The 13,244-nt window shown below is 39.4% G+C and overlaps 1 protein-coding gene across 4 annotated transcripts in view; it reads left to right on the forward strand.

Moving 5' to 3' along the window:
- Window positions 1-13,244, forward strand: part of ALS2 (alsin Rho guanine nucleotide exchange factor ALS2) — a 37,076-nt gene that overhangs the window by 15,696 nt on the left and 8,136 nt on the right. For all 4 annotated transcript variants that reach the window (XM_030241599.2, XM_030241600.2, XM_050976865.1 and 1 more), the window contains exons 11-24: window positions 114-294; window positions 1,979-2,044; window positions 4,505-4,667; window positions 5,458-5,589; window positions 5,824-5,952; window positions 6,264-6,334; window positions 6,692-6,758; window positions 7,047-7,249; window positions 7,393-7,458; window positions 8,848-8,946; window positions 9,457-9,621; window positions 11,784-11,895; window positions 12,185-12,262; window positions 12,371-12,504. In XM_030241599.2, coding sequence (XP_030097459.2) covers window positions 114-294; window positions 1,979-2,044; window positions 4,505-4,667; window positions 5,458-5,589; window positions 5,824-5,952; window positions 6,264-6,334; window positions 6,692-6,758; window positions 7,047-7,249; window positions 7,393-7,458; window positions 8,848-8,946; window positions 9,457-9,621; window positions 11,784-11,895; window positions 12,185-12,262; window positions 12,371-12,504 — 1,666 coding nt within the window. The remainder of the gene's footprint in view (window positions 1-113; window positions 295-1,978; window positions 2,045-4,504; window positions 4,668-5,457; window positions 5,590-5,823; window positions 5,953-6,263; window positions 6,335-6,691; window positions 6,759-7,046; window positions 7,250-7,392; window positions 7,459-8,847; window positions 8,947-9,456; window positions 9,622-11,783; window positions 11,896-12,184; window positions 12,263-12,370; window positions 12,505-13,244) is intronic.

Here is a 13,244-nt window from a genome sequence, read left to right on the forward strand (position 1 = left end):
CATGAGGTGAAAGTGCTGATAAAACATCTAAACAGCACCCTGTTGAGATTCTCTCTGTTAATGGGTGCTGCTCTTTCATAAGGTAAGCTAAATTGCTTTCTGGTCTGTTACAGATAATTTGGGCAATGCAAATGCAATCCAGTTGTTGCAGGAAATGGCAAGCAGGTTCAGCAAGCTGTGCTATCTCATTGGTCAACATGGAGCTTCTTTAAGTAGCTTTCTTCATGGAGTAAAAGAAGCCAGGAGCTTGGCCATTCTGAAGCATTCCAGTCTCTTTTTGGATAGTTACACTGAGCAAGTATCCAATTCCCTCTCATCTTGAGTCTCTGCAGGCTTAATCTACTGACTGCAACAAGCCCTGAGTTAAGGGAAAGTAGGTCATAAGGAAAGCTATATAACTGTTGCATTGTTGCGATTTGGAAATGTGTGGAGAGTTTTACACAAATGGATTCATTTTGTAGTGAGATATATTTCCAAGTCTTCACCAGTGGAGCACATGAACAGCATCACCTTCCTTTGTGTAAAACTCTGGGTACAGACTCTTTGTTTGCTGCCTATAAGCCTAAATATTCATCACTCATTAAGGATCTTGTAGTATAATGTGATAAGACTTACCATTGCTAGGCTGCTAATAAAGCTGCCTTTGGGGGTTTATTGAGGTTACAAAATGCTTTCTCAATAGTCATTAACTAAAGATTGTTTTCCAGACAAAAATTCTTCTGTCATTATACCTGCTAAACAGCTGACATTACACCTGTCAGCCAAAAGCTGGAGCTGCTTTAGAAATGAGAATTAAATCTGGATTTTCCTACTTACTGTTTTTATTGGCTTAATGCATTTGGGAGAGAAGACCTATGCAGTCAGCCTGTTTTCTGTCTTTCCTGTCAGTAACTTCTAGTTTCTGGACAATTTTATTTAAATGTGAGAGAAGTCTCATCATACTTAATACTTACAGTTTTTTGTGAAAATTAATGGCTTCACAGAAAAGTGTTGAAAAGTGTTGTATCTGAATGTAGCCTTGGTTACCAGATATCTGAAAATATCTAAGGAAACAAATTTTTGAGATTACCAACTTCAGTTGTTATGCAGTAGTTGTCAACTTTGTTATGCAGTAGCAGTTTGAATGGACAACTAGTTGCACTGTTTTTGAACACAGGCACAACCAAGGACATTTTTGCTAGGTCAGTGATGAACTTATGCTGTATCACCCTAAAAGAAGCTTCCATCTTTGTTTATCATATAGATTGTGCATAATTCTAAATATGTTTTTTCTCATTTTCTTACTTAGTCTTCAACTTGAATTTGTCTTGTAACCTGGATTTTCAAAATTGGTTCTCGAAATACCTAATCTCTATTCTCACTACTGCTTGTCTTTTGCTTTCCCTCTTTGCTCCCAATTGCTTATATGTTTTTATGTGTGTGGCATCAGAGCCTTGGTGTTACACCATGAGTATCTTTCAAGGATCAGTCAGGCAACACAAGTATAATCTGTTAAATGGGCTAAGCAGAGACCTCTTCCCTTGGAGAAAGGTGGTTTGTAATGGTGATGGGGAGAAGTCATAGAATGTTGAATAGAAGGAAAAGAGAAAATTCCTCTCATGAAATTTCCATCTTGACTGTAATTAGAAGCTGGTAGTACTAATTACCAGCTGTAATTAACCATTACTAATTAATGGTTCAAACAGGTGGTTTATTCTGTACACACCCAAATCTGAGAGAAACAGAATGAAAATTCAAGTAAGCCCCTCTGCATTGTGCTAATGGCAGCAGAAATGCATAGTGGTGCATGTTCAGTGCTCCACGTGGAAGGTGAATGCCAAGTGTTCAGTAACACTGAGTGTTGCCCAAGTACTGTGTAACTTGTAGTAGTAGTAAAAGATATTACAGATGTCATCATAAACTCCTGGATATTTCAACAGTTGTTGCTTTCGGGATGTTTTCATTTTGTAATTGAAGATCTTTTTCTTCCCTATATTAGGTATTGTACTTCAGTAACAAACTTCCTTGTAATGGGAGGATTTATGCTCCTTGCAAAGCCAGCAATGTAAGCAAACCTTTACCATTTTTTGGACATTTTTATCAATTAGCAAAGAGCCATAAAGAATGGAGAGTGTATGTGTGTAGTAATGACCATGCAGAGGCTTCCTCTCAGCATACTTGAGTACACTAATTCATTTTCCTTCAAATAAAGAGAAAGTTACCTCCTCTTAACTGTAATAAAAATTTAGGTTAAAATGCTGCTGAGTTCAGTTACTTCATCTTGAAGGTGGAGAAAGGAGGAAAAAAAGCTTGTTGTTGGAAATTCCTTCAAAGAAACAGAGTTCAGATCATGATTTTTTTGAAACTTTAGATAAATGATGTTAAATGTTCATAATTATTCAGTGTTAGCAATGTTTGAAAGAATAAACACTGTCAGGAAAATACCAAAGACAATTAGCTCGAGTAGATTAGGTGAATTAATTTTATTTGAATTCTTTAAGTTTATGGTAGTGCTTTACAATGATGCAGAAATAATGCATTTCTGCATGTGCATCTTCTCTGCCTCTCAAGGTTTCTTTGCTCTATTTCATGCCTAGATGCTGTAAATGTGAGGAAGGAATTGTATTTTAAGGTCTGGGACAGTACAGTTGAGGTTTCTAGATCCTGAAGCTTTTTTCCCATTTCTGTAGAGTTTTTGCCTAGGAAATAAAATAATCACACTGGGTCTCCCACCCTAGTGCTCTGAAGAAGTTGTTGTACTGAGAGTAATTTTTAATTTGTCTGTGGAATTGCTGCCTTTCCTTCCCAAACTCTGTAACTGGGAGTAATTCAGTTAATGTTTATGGAGCGCTTTGAGTGCAGTGTAAATTATGGTGCTGGAAGTTCTTGGAAACGCAGGTACCTAGGACGAAGAATATTCTGCCCTCTGAGGATCAGTACCAAAGTCTAAATACAGAATCACCCTGCTGAGAGACACTGAGAATCTTTTGTCATTGGTCAGGATTTTTAGGGTGACTTAGAGGAAATCTTAGTTCAAGTATAAGCTTGTTTATAATTCGTATTGAAATCACCCAGTGCTGAATTCATCACATCAGTTGTCACTGCTGGGTGTCACAGCTTCTCCTACTGCAACCAGGGTCTCATTAGGTAAATAACACTTCAGGGAAGAGATATCATGCAAGTTTTGTCCTGCTTCTTGCAAAGGAAATTTAAGAATATCTTTGGTGCTTATGATGAATTTCCTCCCACTCCTTCCCTGAGGGGTACTGTCTTAAGTAAATGGTTAATGGTGTCAGCCCATCTTTTATGGATGGTCTGCAGCATGAATGCATTAGATATAGTCCTGACTTTAAAAAAAGTGCCAGCTTCAGTGGAATTCTCCATAGCTGGCAGGTTTTTGAGCATGTCCTCTAAAAGTGTAGACAAGCTGTAGTGAGTGTTGTCTGTTATTGTTTGATGCTTTTCAACAGAGAAACCTCCATGTGAGGATCTCAAAATTAAAAATAGCAAGCTGTCCAGAGGCATAAATTTAAAATTAGGAAAAACAGTCTTATCTCTAAAGAAGACTTTATTCCTAAGGCTTGTTCAGTAGCAGAGTTCTTAAACACCACTAGCATACCTGGACAAGGTACAGTAGTTTGTGTGAGATGGCATCTCACTAATCGTGTAGCATTCTTAGGGAGTCTGCTGTGAACTCTGATCTGTTTCACTATCCCTGGGGCCTGCTTTCTCAGCCTCACCTGATTCTTGCAACTTGTGGTTTAAATGTTTCCCAGCTGGATGTGTTTCAGTGCACCTGTCTTAAGTGCCAGCACTGGTGAGCACACACATACAGCAAAGGAGAGGGAAAAATATGTGCTTTCCTTTTAATGAGGAAATCCTGGTTTGTGTGCTAATGTATTGTCTTTAGAATCATTTCCCTCTTCTTCTCTGAACTAGATTAGTTCTCCCTCTTGGAAATCAGACTGAGGATTGAACAGATTTCCTGCCTTTCTCTGAGGTAGGATGGAATTTCTGTAGTTAGGGGAAGAGCTGCTCAGTTGCTGTGAACAGCAGCAGGGAGAAGAAATTATTTCAGTATATTTAGGGAAGTGCACTAGAGCAAAGTTAAGATTCTTTCAGGTCTTCTTGCATGAATCAAGAGTGTTAGAAACTTACTACTCCAAAGGCAATGGGGATGTCTTTCCCTCCTGTTTGTTCTTTACTCATCAAGTGGTAAAGAGGAAAAAGCCAATTGGTTACAAGTGAGCAACATAGTCAACTTCCTTCAGCCAGTTTGATGACTGAGCATATGAAATTAGAAATAAAAAACAAGTCTTGTGTTGCAGTTTTAGCTATATATCTTTACTGCTGTACTTCCTCAAACTAAATTGTAAATAGATGAATAAGCAGTGTACATTTGCCCTTATAATTTTTATTGGTTTATGATAATTCAAAAAGGGTGATCTAGACTCATTTACATCAAACATCACTGATGTCTTAATGTCTTTTTTCTTCTCTCGTCCCTCTGTTTCCCATCATTTAGGGACTTTCTGAGTAAAAACCAGGAGCTGTTACAGAAACTGTCTGAGAAGAATGAGGAAAACCTCCAGCTAGTAGAAGTTTTGAATGCTCTGTTTTTCATGCCATTTGGACGACTTCATAATTATGCCAGAACTTTGCTGAAGCTTGCCACGTGTTTTGAAGTGGTAGGATGGTTTTTCTATCTATAGTGCAATAAATAAGCTCATGAAACTTATAGCTTGGAAGTAACTGTGTGAAGCAAATGCCAGGTAATTAAAACCACTTTATTCCTCAGAGGAGCTACTTCAAACTTGTATTTGCTGCAGGGAAGATCTTGTAGATTTATTTGCATAATCTTACACCACCTGCACAAATCATGTGACAGGTAGAAACTTGTTATTTTGCCAGAGCTCATTTGTGTGCCTGAGTGCTTAATTGCAAATATATTGTTTTGATGTTTTCCTGTTGCTTTTCAGTTTCATCTGGCATCATTGCAGCTACCCTTGGCTGTAATACTCTACAAAAAATGCTACATATATATTAGGTAGACTTTTACCACCCATTTAGATGTGTATAATTAGTTTGTTTTGAAATAAAAGATGACTAAACAGGCACAGTAACTACTTGTACATTTAGCCCAATATTGTAATTAGTAATTTAGAGTATTGTTCCTGCAATTATGAGCACTACTTCTGGGACAGCTTGTTAAGCTGCAAGAAAGTAGATCATGTAATTGTATATTAATCATTCTCCTTGTAACATTCAGGGACCACCTTCTGATTTTTAAAAACTATCAGGACACTTAACAGAGCATGTGACCAAGAAAATAACTGTCTGCTCTGTTTATTACCCAGACCAAGTGTCATGCCCTAGTGCTGATTTAATAAAATGAGCAGTTGTATTGCAGCTTGGTTGGTGGTGTTGGTTCAGGGGATCAGCAGCACCCTCAGCTCTGTCTTACCTTGTGCCCTACAGGCATCTCCAGAATACCAGAAGCTGCAGGATTCTAGTTCATGTTACGAGAACCTTGCTGTCCATCTTAGCAGGAAAATGAAAGAAGCAGAATACACCCTTGGCTTCTGGAAGACCTTTCCTGGGAAAATGACGGTACGGTGACGATTGCCAGTCCATCTGCAGCTTGAATCTCTTGCTCTTAGTGCCTGTGTCTCTTACTGATGCTGCTATCCCAGTTGCACTTGCTGTTTTTTCCAGCTGGTGTTGCTGTAGTACTCTTTACTTTGGAAAGGTTGGGCCTTTACTGTGAAAGGTTAAAGCACCAACCTTAAATCACAGTCAGTGAGGAGTGGGATTGTGTCATTTTGGTTTTGACCCCACGTGCAGGACTCCTTGCGCAAGCCGGAGCGGCGTTTGATCTGTGAGAGCAGCAATCGGGCCTTGTCCCTGCAGCATGCGGGGAGGTTCTCTGTGAACTGGTTCATCCTCTTCAACGATGCTCTGGTACATGCTCAGGTGAGCCAGCTTGCAGCCAGCAACAAAACCTTTTCTCTGCTTCAAACAACATTACATATTTTTCATATAGTGAAGTTTTCCTAGTGTAAAAATAAATCTGACATTATGTGTCTTTAACATTTGATTGCGTTGCCCTGGGGCTGGCATGGTTTCTGTTGGCTGTTTCTTGAAGCAAAGTGGTGGGAAGAGTCCTTAATGCTCAGTTTTTCCTAGTTCTCAAACAAAGGGGGTAAAAATAAACCATTTGGAAAAAAATGGGGCCGTGTTAATGGATCAGTAACTGGTGATGTTTCCCTTCTCCTTTCCTACAGTTCTCAACACACCATATCTTTCCCTTGTCCACACTGTGGATAGAAGCTCTTTCAGAGGAAGCTGGTAATGTGTGAGTATTCTTGCTTGTAATGCTGAAATAGTCTGATCTTTTGTGAGAGAAGAGGAGCATTTTGTAACCAATTACTGTCTGAACTTGGAGTGGAATGCAGTGATTGCAGCCATGTCTACCCTTTTTTCTTGTTTCAGAAAATGTATTTCTATGTCTTAAAAAATAGTTGTGTAAACATCAGAAAGAATAAGGTGGTCGAGAGGGAAGCAAGTCTTCTTTGCTGCTGCTTCTTTTTATTGCCAACTTAAAGGGAATGCTCACTGGGGTAGGGAAGAGAAAACACAATATCAATGCTCTAAGAAACCTTGGGGTTTCAGGATGGAATTTCACAGATTAAAATACTTTTCCCCTGTGTAGGAACGGGTTGAAGATTACAACACCTGAAGAGCAATTTGTTCTTGTTTCTTCAACACCTCAGGAGAAGGTGGGCATTTCTACAAATTTGACATGGCTTTGGTGATACACACGAGGCTTTTTCCCCTACTGTGAAACCAGACTGGGAGAAGGATTGCCCGAGTACTCCCCAATAATGAAATCTTTCTGCAGCTGAGTGTGCAGGCTGGCTGTACATGGTGCCTGAGTGTAGCAGTGTTAGAGGGCACAGCACTGTGCTGAGCAGTGCCAGCAGCATGACTGTGCTTGCTGGAAAGGTGAGAGTCGGTGCAAAGACAGGTGCTGGCTGAATTCTGTCATGAACCACTTTCTGTTTCAGACCAAGTGGCTGAGGGCAATAAGCCAAGCAGTGGATCAGGCCCTTAGAGGGACTTCTGACATGATTCTGTATGGAGCTGGTGGGAATGTGCCAAGACAGGAACCTCCTATTTCTCGCAGTGCCAAATACACCTTCTACAAGGACCCTCGATTCAAGGATGCTGTTTATGATGGGAGGTGGCTTTCAGGAAAACCCCATGGGAGGTAAAAGCATTGGAATGGAGCTGTTGAAACCAAAATGAAGTGGTTGCTGTAACAATAAGTAGGCTCACTGACAGAAGGTATTTGCAAAGTGCAAAGTGAACTGATTATCTTACATATTTGCATGGGTTTGTATTTTTTTCCAGAGGGATCCTAAAATGGGCAGATGGACGAATGTACTCTGGGACTTTCCGGACTGGGTTGGAGGATGGGTAAGATATTCTAACTACTTGAGCCAGGCAAGAAATACTTTTTGTTGTAGGAGAAAACAACAAAACCTTTTTAATTAAAGGCTTTGCAGTGAATCTTACTGACCTGTCTTATAACATAGTGATGCATCTTCTCTAGTGTTTTCTTTGCTATATTTCTGGTAGAGTAAAGGTTTAGTAATTTAGCAAAGAGACAAAATCTTGAATTGAAACTTCAGGGTTTGGGTGAAAACTAATGAGAGTATGTGATTTTGATGATGAAGATAACTAGTACAGAGGAGACTGAAAGTAGGCTGAATGGAAGGTCTGTACATTATCATGTTATCTGATGAAACAAATAAGGCCACTTGAAAATAACTTAATGTATTACACAGCTTTGAATTAATCTGTGGACTTCATTGCTAAGAATCTGCTTAGAACACTGTTGAGGCTGAGAGATTAATTTATTTCTAAATGCATTTTTATATGCATCTTGTGAGCAGATATGTCTATATTGGGCAGTATAAAAATATGTGAGAAGTCCTATTGACTTTGAGATGTATTTTCAAAATACTGGGCTGGAGGGGAAATTGAAACGGGGTCTGACTGCTGACAGCTTTTTAAAATTCCTCTTGGCTATTGGTGTAATGTCAAACTATAAAGCAAGATTAGAGCTTTGGTCATTTGTAACTAAGTAACTAATCCTGGAGATTTTAGGGTTGTTGGAGATGGAAATACTGCAAACAAGTCCCAGCCAGAAAGAAATGGATTAGTATTGAGCTGTAATTGCTGAAATGATCAAATGTGTAGATTTGTATTTCAGCATGCATGTTGTAGTCTCAGCAGTTAACAGCAGTGTCATGTTGGGTGGACATGCTCTGAGGAGAACCTTCAGAACTGGATTTTGATCTCCTCGAGAGATTAAAATCAATAAATACAGTTGTGTATCTCATTCTTTTCAGGCATACTGAAACTGTGAATAATTCCTTATCACTGAGCATAATTGGAAGCTAGCATATTTTGAAAAAATCTTTTCAATGCATGCCCTTATCTTTTCCTGGAATACAGTGCACTTAAATTATCAAGGTTTGATGAAAATAATAAAGGTAAAAGCAGTCTTGTGATTTGAAAAGACTCATGGCCTGAGAAAAACACTGCATTGTGGCTGTGAGAGGAGTATTTACAACATGTCACAATCAAACAGGAGAGAGCAGTATGGGCTAAGTTGACCATCTAGTGATGCTGGAATTCTTGCTTTCTCTTATAAAAACTATCATCTGTGATTGCTGTAGTTAAAGATGCACAAAAATGAGAGAGCATTCTGATTTTAGAATGGCTCTGTGATGTGTATCTGCTCTGTTAATGAAATGTGTTGTTGCTACAGCTGCTTGTGTTCCATCTCTGCCCTGGCAGGTATGGGGAATACAGAGTGCCTAACAAAGCACTGAATAAAGAGGACCATTACGTGGGATACTGGAAGGAAGGCAAAATGTGTGGGCATGGCGTGTACAGGTAACTTGTGGCACTTGTGTTGCTGGCACTGCATGGCTGCAGGAGAGCAGGGCTGATGCCCTGACCAAGGCTCTGTGTGCAGCTTTCTTACATTGCAGACTTGTGGTCACAGTTAGTGTGGCTTATTTTGCTTTCCTCACAAATGCAATTTGTACACTGGTCAGTTATTAATGTCTGCTCTAATGTTGCTGCCTCCTGGCAATGAGAGAGGATTCTTGATTCTGAGAGATAAATATCACCTCCAATGGCCTTGCTTGTCGGGCAGAGTGGCTTTAAAACAATAAAGCATCCAAAGACTTGTATTAAAGGATCACATTTATCCCAAACATACTTAAACAGTTGCTGTTTGGTGTGGTTGTAATTGAATTCCGAGAAGGAAAAAGAGAGGGTTTATCTGTTTGGGAGAAGCACCCAGCAAAACAAATCAATGAAGAACTCCCAGAGCAGCCCCCCAGCAGAGCAGTAGATGAAGGCCTCTTACCTGTTCCTGTGTTGTTGTTGCTGTTCCAGCTATGCTAGCGGTGAGGTCTATGAAGGGTGCTTTCAGGACAACATGCGCCACGGGCACGGGCTGCTGCGTAGTGGGAAGCTGACCTCTTCTTCTCCCAGCATGTTCATTGGACAGTGGATAATGGACAAGAAGAGTGGTTATGGAGTTTTTGATGATATCACAAGGTAATGCTTCCACAAATCCTTAAAACTCAGCTATGACATGCAATTGCAAAAAGAGTAGGAAAGGATTTGATTTGTGAGTACCAGTAATAGTGCATGTCTTTTTTTTTTTTTTTTTTCTTCTTTATTGCTGGGCTTTCTGGGTTGGTGGTATAAAGAAATGGGTCTAGGAACTGCTTTTTGGTGCAGCTTCTGGAGTGAGTGGTGGAGGGATTGCACTGTTTTTTTCTGTCTTGCTTTTCTGTCATACTCCTGCCTGAAAACTAGCTCTGAGAATGGTGTCTTATTGAGCCATTGTGTTGTGCATGTGCTGAAAGTGTTAAGAATTCATGTGAGGAATATTCTTTCATCTCAGGCCTATGAGACTGAGTTGTCCAGTGGCAGATAATGGTGCTCATGAATTTCAACTCGTGCTCAAGTTTTCCACTGGCTTATTCTGCCAACGTAGTGGAGGAAAGATCCTTCCTCTCAGGGCAGATTACTGAAAAGATGGTCTCAGAGACAGGCTTGCACTAAATATGTGCAGTCAATGAACCCTGAGCACACATCAATATAATCTTTCTGTTACCAATTTCATGGTTGTTTTCCTGGAAAGAGCTTTTGGTGAATGCCCAAAGAACTGTTGCTGGTTTAACTGAATGCCCACTTGAAAAGCCAAGCAGGCAAAAGTCTGGAGTGTAAAGGGGCGATGTTTTTTCTGAAACAGAGCTGTTGTAACATCTCCAGGTATTTCCTCATGTCAGTTTTGCACCTAGCCTTGCTCAGGTTGTTCTTACCCTGTAGTGCCAAGATGTGTCTGCATACTTCCTTTAGACATTAATTGTCCTAGGACAAATAGACACCAGCTTTTCTTGCAAATCCTCTCACCTCCAGAATTTGTAAATGCAGTATTAGTTCATGGTGAAGGAGGAGTGTGGCATTTGCTTTTCACTCCAGTGCTACTCAAACATGAGTGAGCTGCCTTGATGTAGTTTTCTTCTGGTCTCAGGGAGGTAATCTGTGTAACTTTGTGTCCTCAGGATTTGTTTTCTGCACTTATTCTGCAGCCCAGACAAAAAAGGAATAGCTGCAGACACTATTGCCTGCTGTCATTTTTGAGAAACAGTTTTTTGAACAAGTGGGACTTTGAGTTTCCATCCCAGTTACTGAGCATGCAGAATCTCTCTCCAAGGGGCCTTCACCCAGCAGAGGCCTCTGTAGCTGGCAGGATGAATTATCAGACAAGCTTCCTGCCACCTTATGGGGCCAGTCAGCTGGGAGACACCCCTGAGCTTAGTTTAATGGTTGGGCTTACTCTCTTTATTATAAACTATACTACTCTGCTTTACTATGGTTTTTCCTGGGTACATTTCAAGGAAAATGCTTGATAACAAGCAGAATTGTATTAAATCAATGACTAGTTTCCTCTAAAAGCAGAAAAAAAGGCCTTGAGAAGTTAATTTTTTATTAATTGCATGGGGAAAATGTGACATTCTCTTTCAGAACAACTGGAAAAATAGGTTGTTTGGAAATATTTGGGACTTGCACTAAGTTTCAAACAACTCTAGCCTGACATCTGTGCACTTATATAAAGAAAAAAAATGTGTTTTAAATAGTCTGAAAGAGGCTGATGTTTATTTGTAAGCAATCTTTAGTAGTATAATAAATTTTTTAATATCATGACCTTTGTTAGGCTGTTATATAGAAACTTGGCACAATATGATGTGTTTCTTCACAATATTTGTACTCTTAATATTTCAAAAACATCATGTATGACTTTCTAGGTCTCCCTCCTATTCCCCCAAGAAGAATAGCTTGGTTTCTTTTGATATTTTTATTCTCTTCAGTTTGAGTCATCAGACTTTGGGTAAAAGAAATAAAAACTTTGGCAGAACAAGCTGCTCAAGTTCCTTGGGGCATGCAGTGGGCTTAGCAGGGCTGCAGCACTGTTTCAGCTCATTACCTTGCTTGGACATGGCCAATTTGAAATGTGAATTGGGAAAGAAAGGTCACTCTAATGTATTTGTATCAAAAAGAGTCTGGTGAATCCAAACTGACAGACCCAAAGCAAGTGCACTATGACTCTCTTCTGATGATTTCTGTAATGGTCAATGTGGCTGCAAAGCCAAAGAAAGACTAGAGATGTACAATTTAGGCTCTGTTTTTCCCACTTCATTTTTCTTCAGAGGAGAAAAGTATATGGGAATGTGGCAAGATGATCTTTGCCAAGGCAATGGTGTTGTGGTTACTCAGTTTGGACTGTATTACGAAGGAGCTTTCAGCACCAACAAAATGATGGTGAGTTGGACCCTGGGCTTAGGGACTTCTCCTCCAAGTGTGGCAGCTCTCTGAGGCAGATGAGTGTGTGTTAGGCTGTGGAAACCTTCTGTTCTTCTAATCTTCTATTGCCCATGCTTTTAGAATTGCCTTTATTGTCCCTGCTCTCACCTAAGACTACTTCAGAAAGAGCTTAAAAGTTACTATTTGCTAAGAATTAATAACAGATTTTCTAAAGTGCATTTTTGGATCTGTGGTCTGCCCTTCTGTTATAATTACTGCTTTGTGTTCTTTATGATTCTTTTTGTAGGGGACTGGAATTCTGCTTTCTGAGGATGATACAGTCTATGAGGGGGAATTTTCAGATAACTGGACTCTGAGTGGAAAGGTGAGTATTGCAGTTGTCACTTGTAAACTGTTAGCCATCTAAGAAAATAAAAAGGTTGTCATTTGGTTCCCAGTGGATTTTAGTTAAATTTTTTTATCTTTTCTCAAGGGAACACTGACCTTGCCAAATGGAGATTATATTGAAGGTCTCTTCAGTGGAGAGTGGGGATCTGGAATAAAAATCACAGGAACCTACTTCAAACCTAGTTTGTATGAGAATGAGAAAGACAAGCCTAAAGCACTGTGAGTGTTGAATAATAAATAATTATTATTTTAAATAATAAATATGGTTCAGTATTACTTAGGAACAGAATGATTGTCTTTTTTCAAAGACTGGTCAAAAATACTTCTTCCAAAGAAACAGTGAAAACGTTTTGAAAACATTTTTTCTCTTTCTTGCTGCTCGAGAAATAAAATAAGATAAACATACTGTTATAGTTACTCTTGCTTTAATTACTACTTGAATATGTAAATAGTGGCTTGAAATTACAGGACAGCTGATGTGCTGCTACTGTGCTATAGCAGTCTAAAATTTTTTTTTGTTTGTTAGAGCTGACAGATAGAACCTGAGTTCACAGCTGCTGCTGACTTCTGAGTCCTGAGAAAGACTGAAGTTCCATTAGAGTGGTTAAGTTAATCACAGACCTCTCTGCCTTCTGCCAGTTACCTTGTTAGCACATTAACGAATTCAGTGTATCATTTAATAATGCCAGTGGGGATATATGTGGACAGAATTCACTAGATCCTCCACCTCTTCCAAGCAGTGTGTAAGAAAATAGAATATTGCTGATTTGCAGAAGAGCATTTTAATACCTTGGCAAAGATCACTTTAAAAAGTTTCCATAAACCCCTCTGTATAGCAGATGTCTTAGGGCAATTTGCTTAATTCTTTCTGGAGGAAAATACCAAAACATGTCAAAGTTCTATTTGATACATCTTTGAGTAAAAGAAGCTGAAGTAAAGAGTTGATGGTGAGATGCTGG

The sequence above is a fragment of the Serinus canaria genome, chromosome 7 (genome assembly GCF_022539315.1).
Source record: "Serinus canaria isolate serCan28SL12 chromosome 7, serCan2020, whole genome shotgun sequence".
Taxonomy (NCBI): domain Eukaryota; kingdom Metazoa; phylum Chordata; class Aves; order Passeriformes; family Fringillidae; genus Serinus; species Serinus canaria.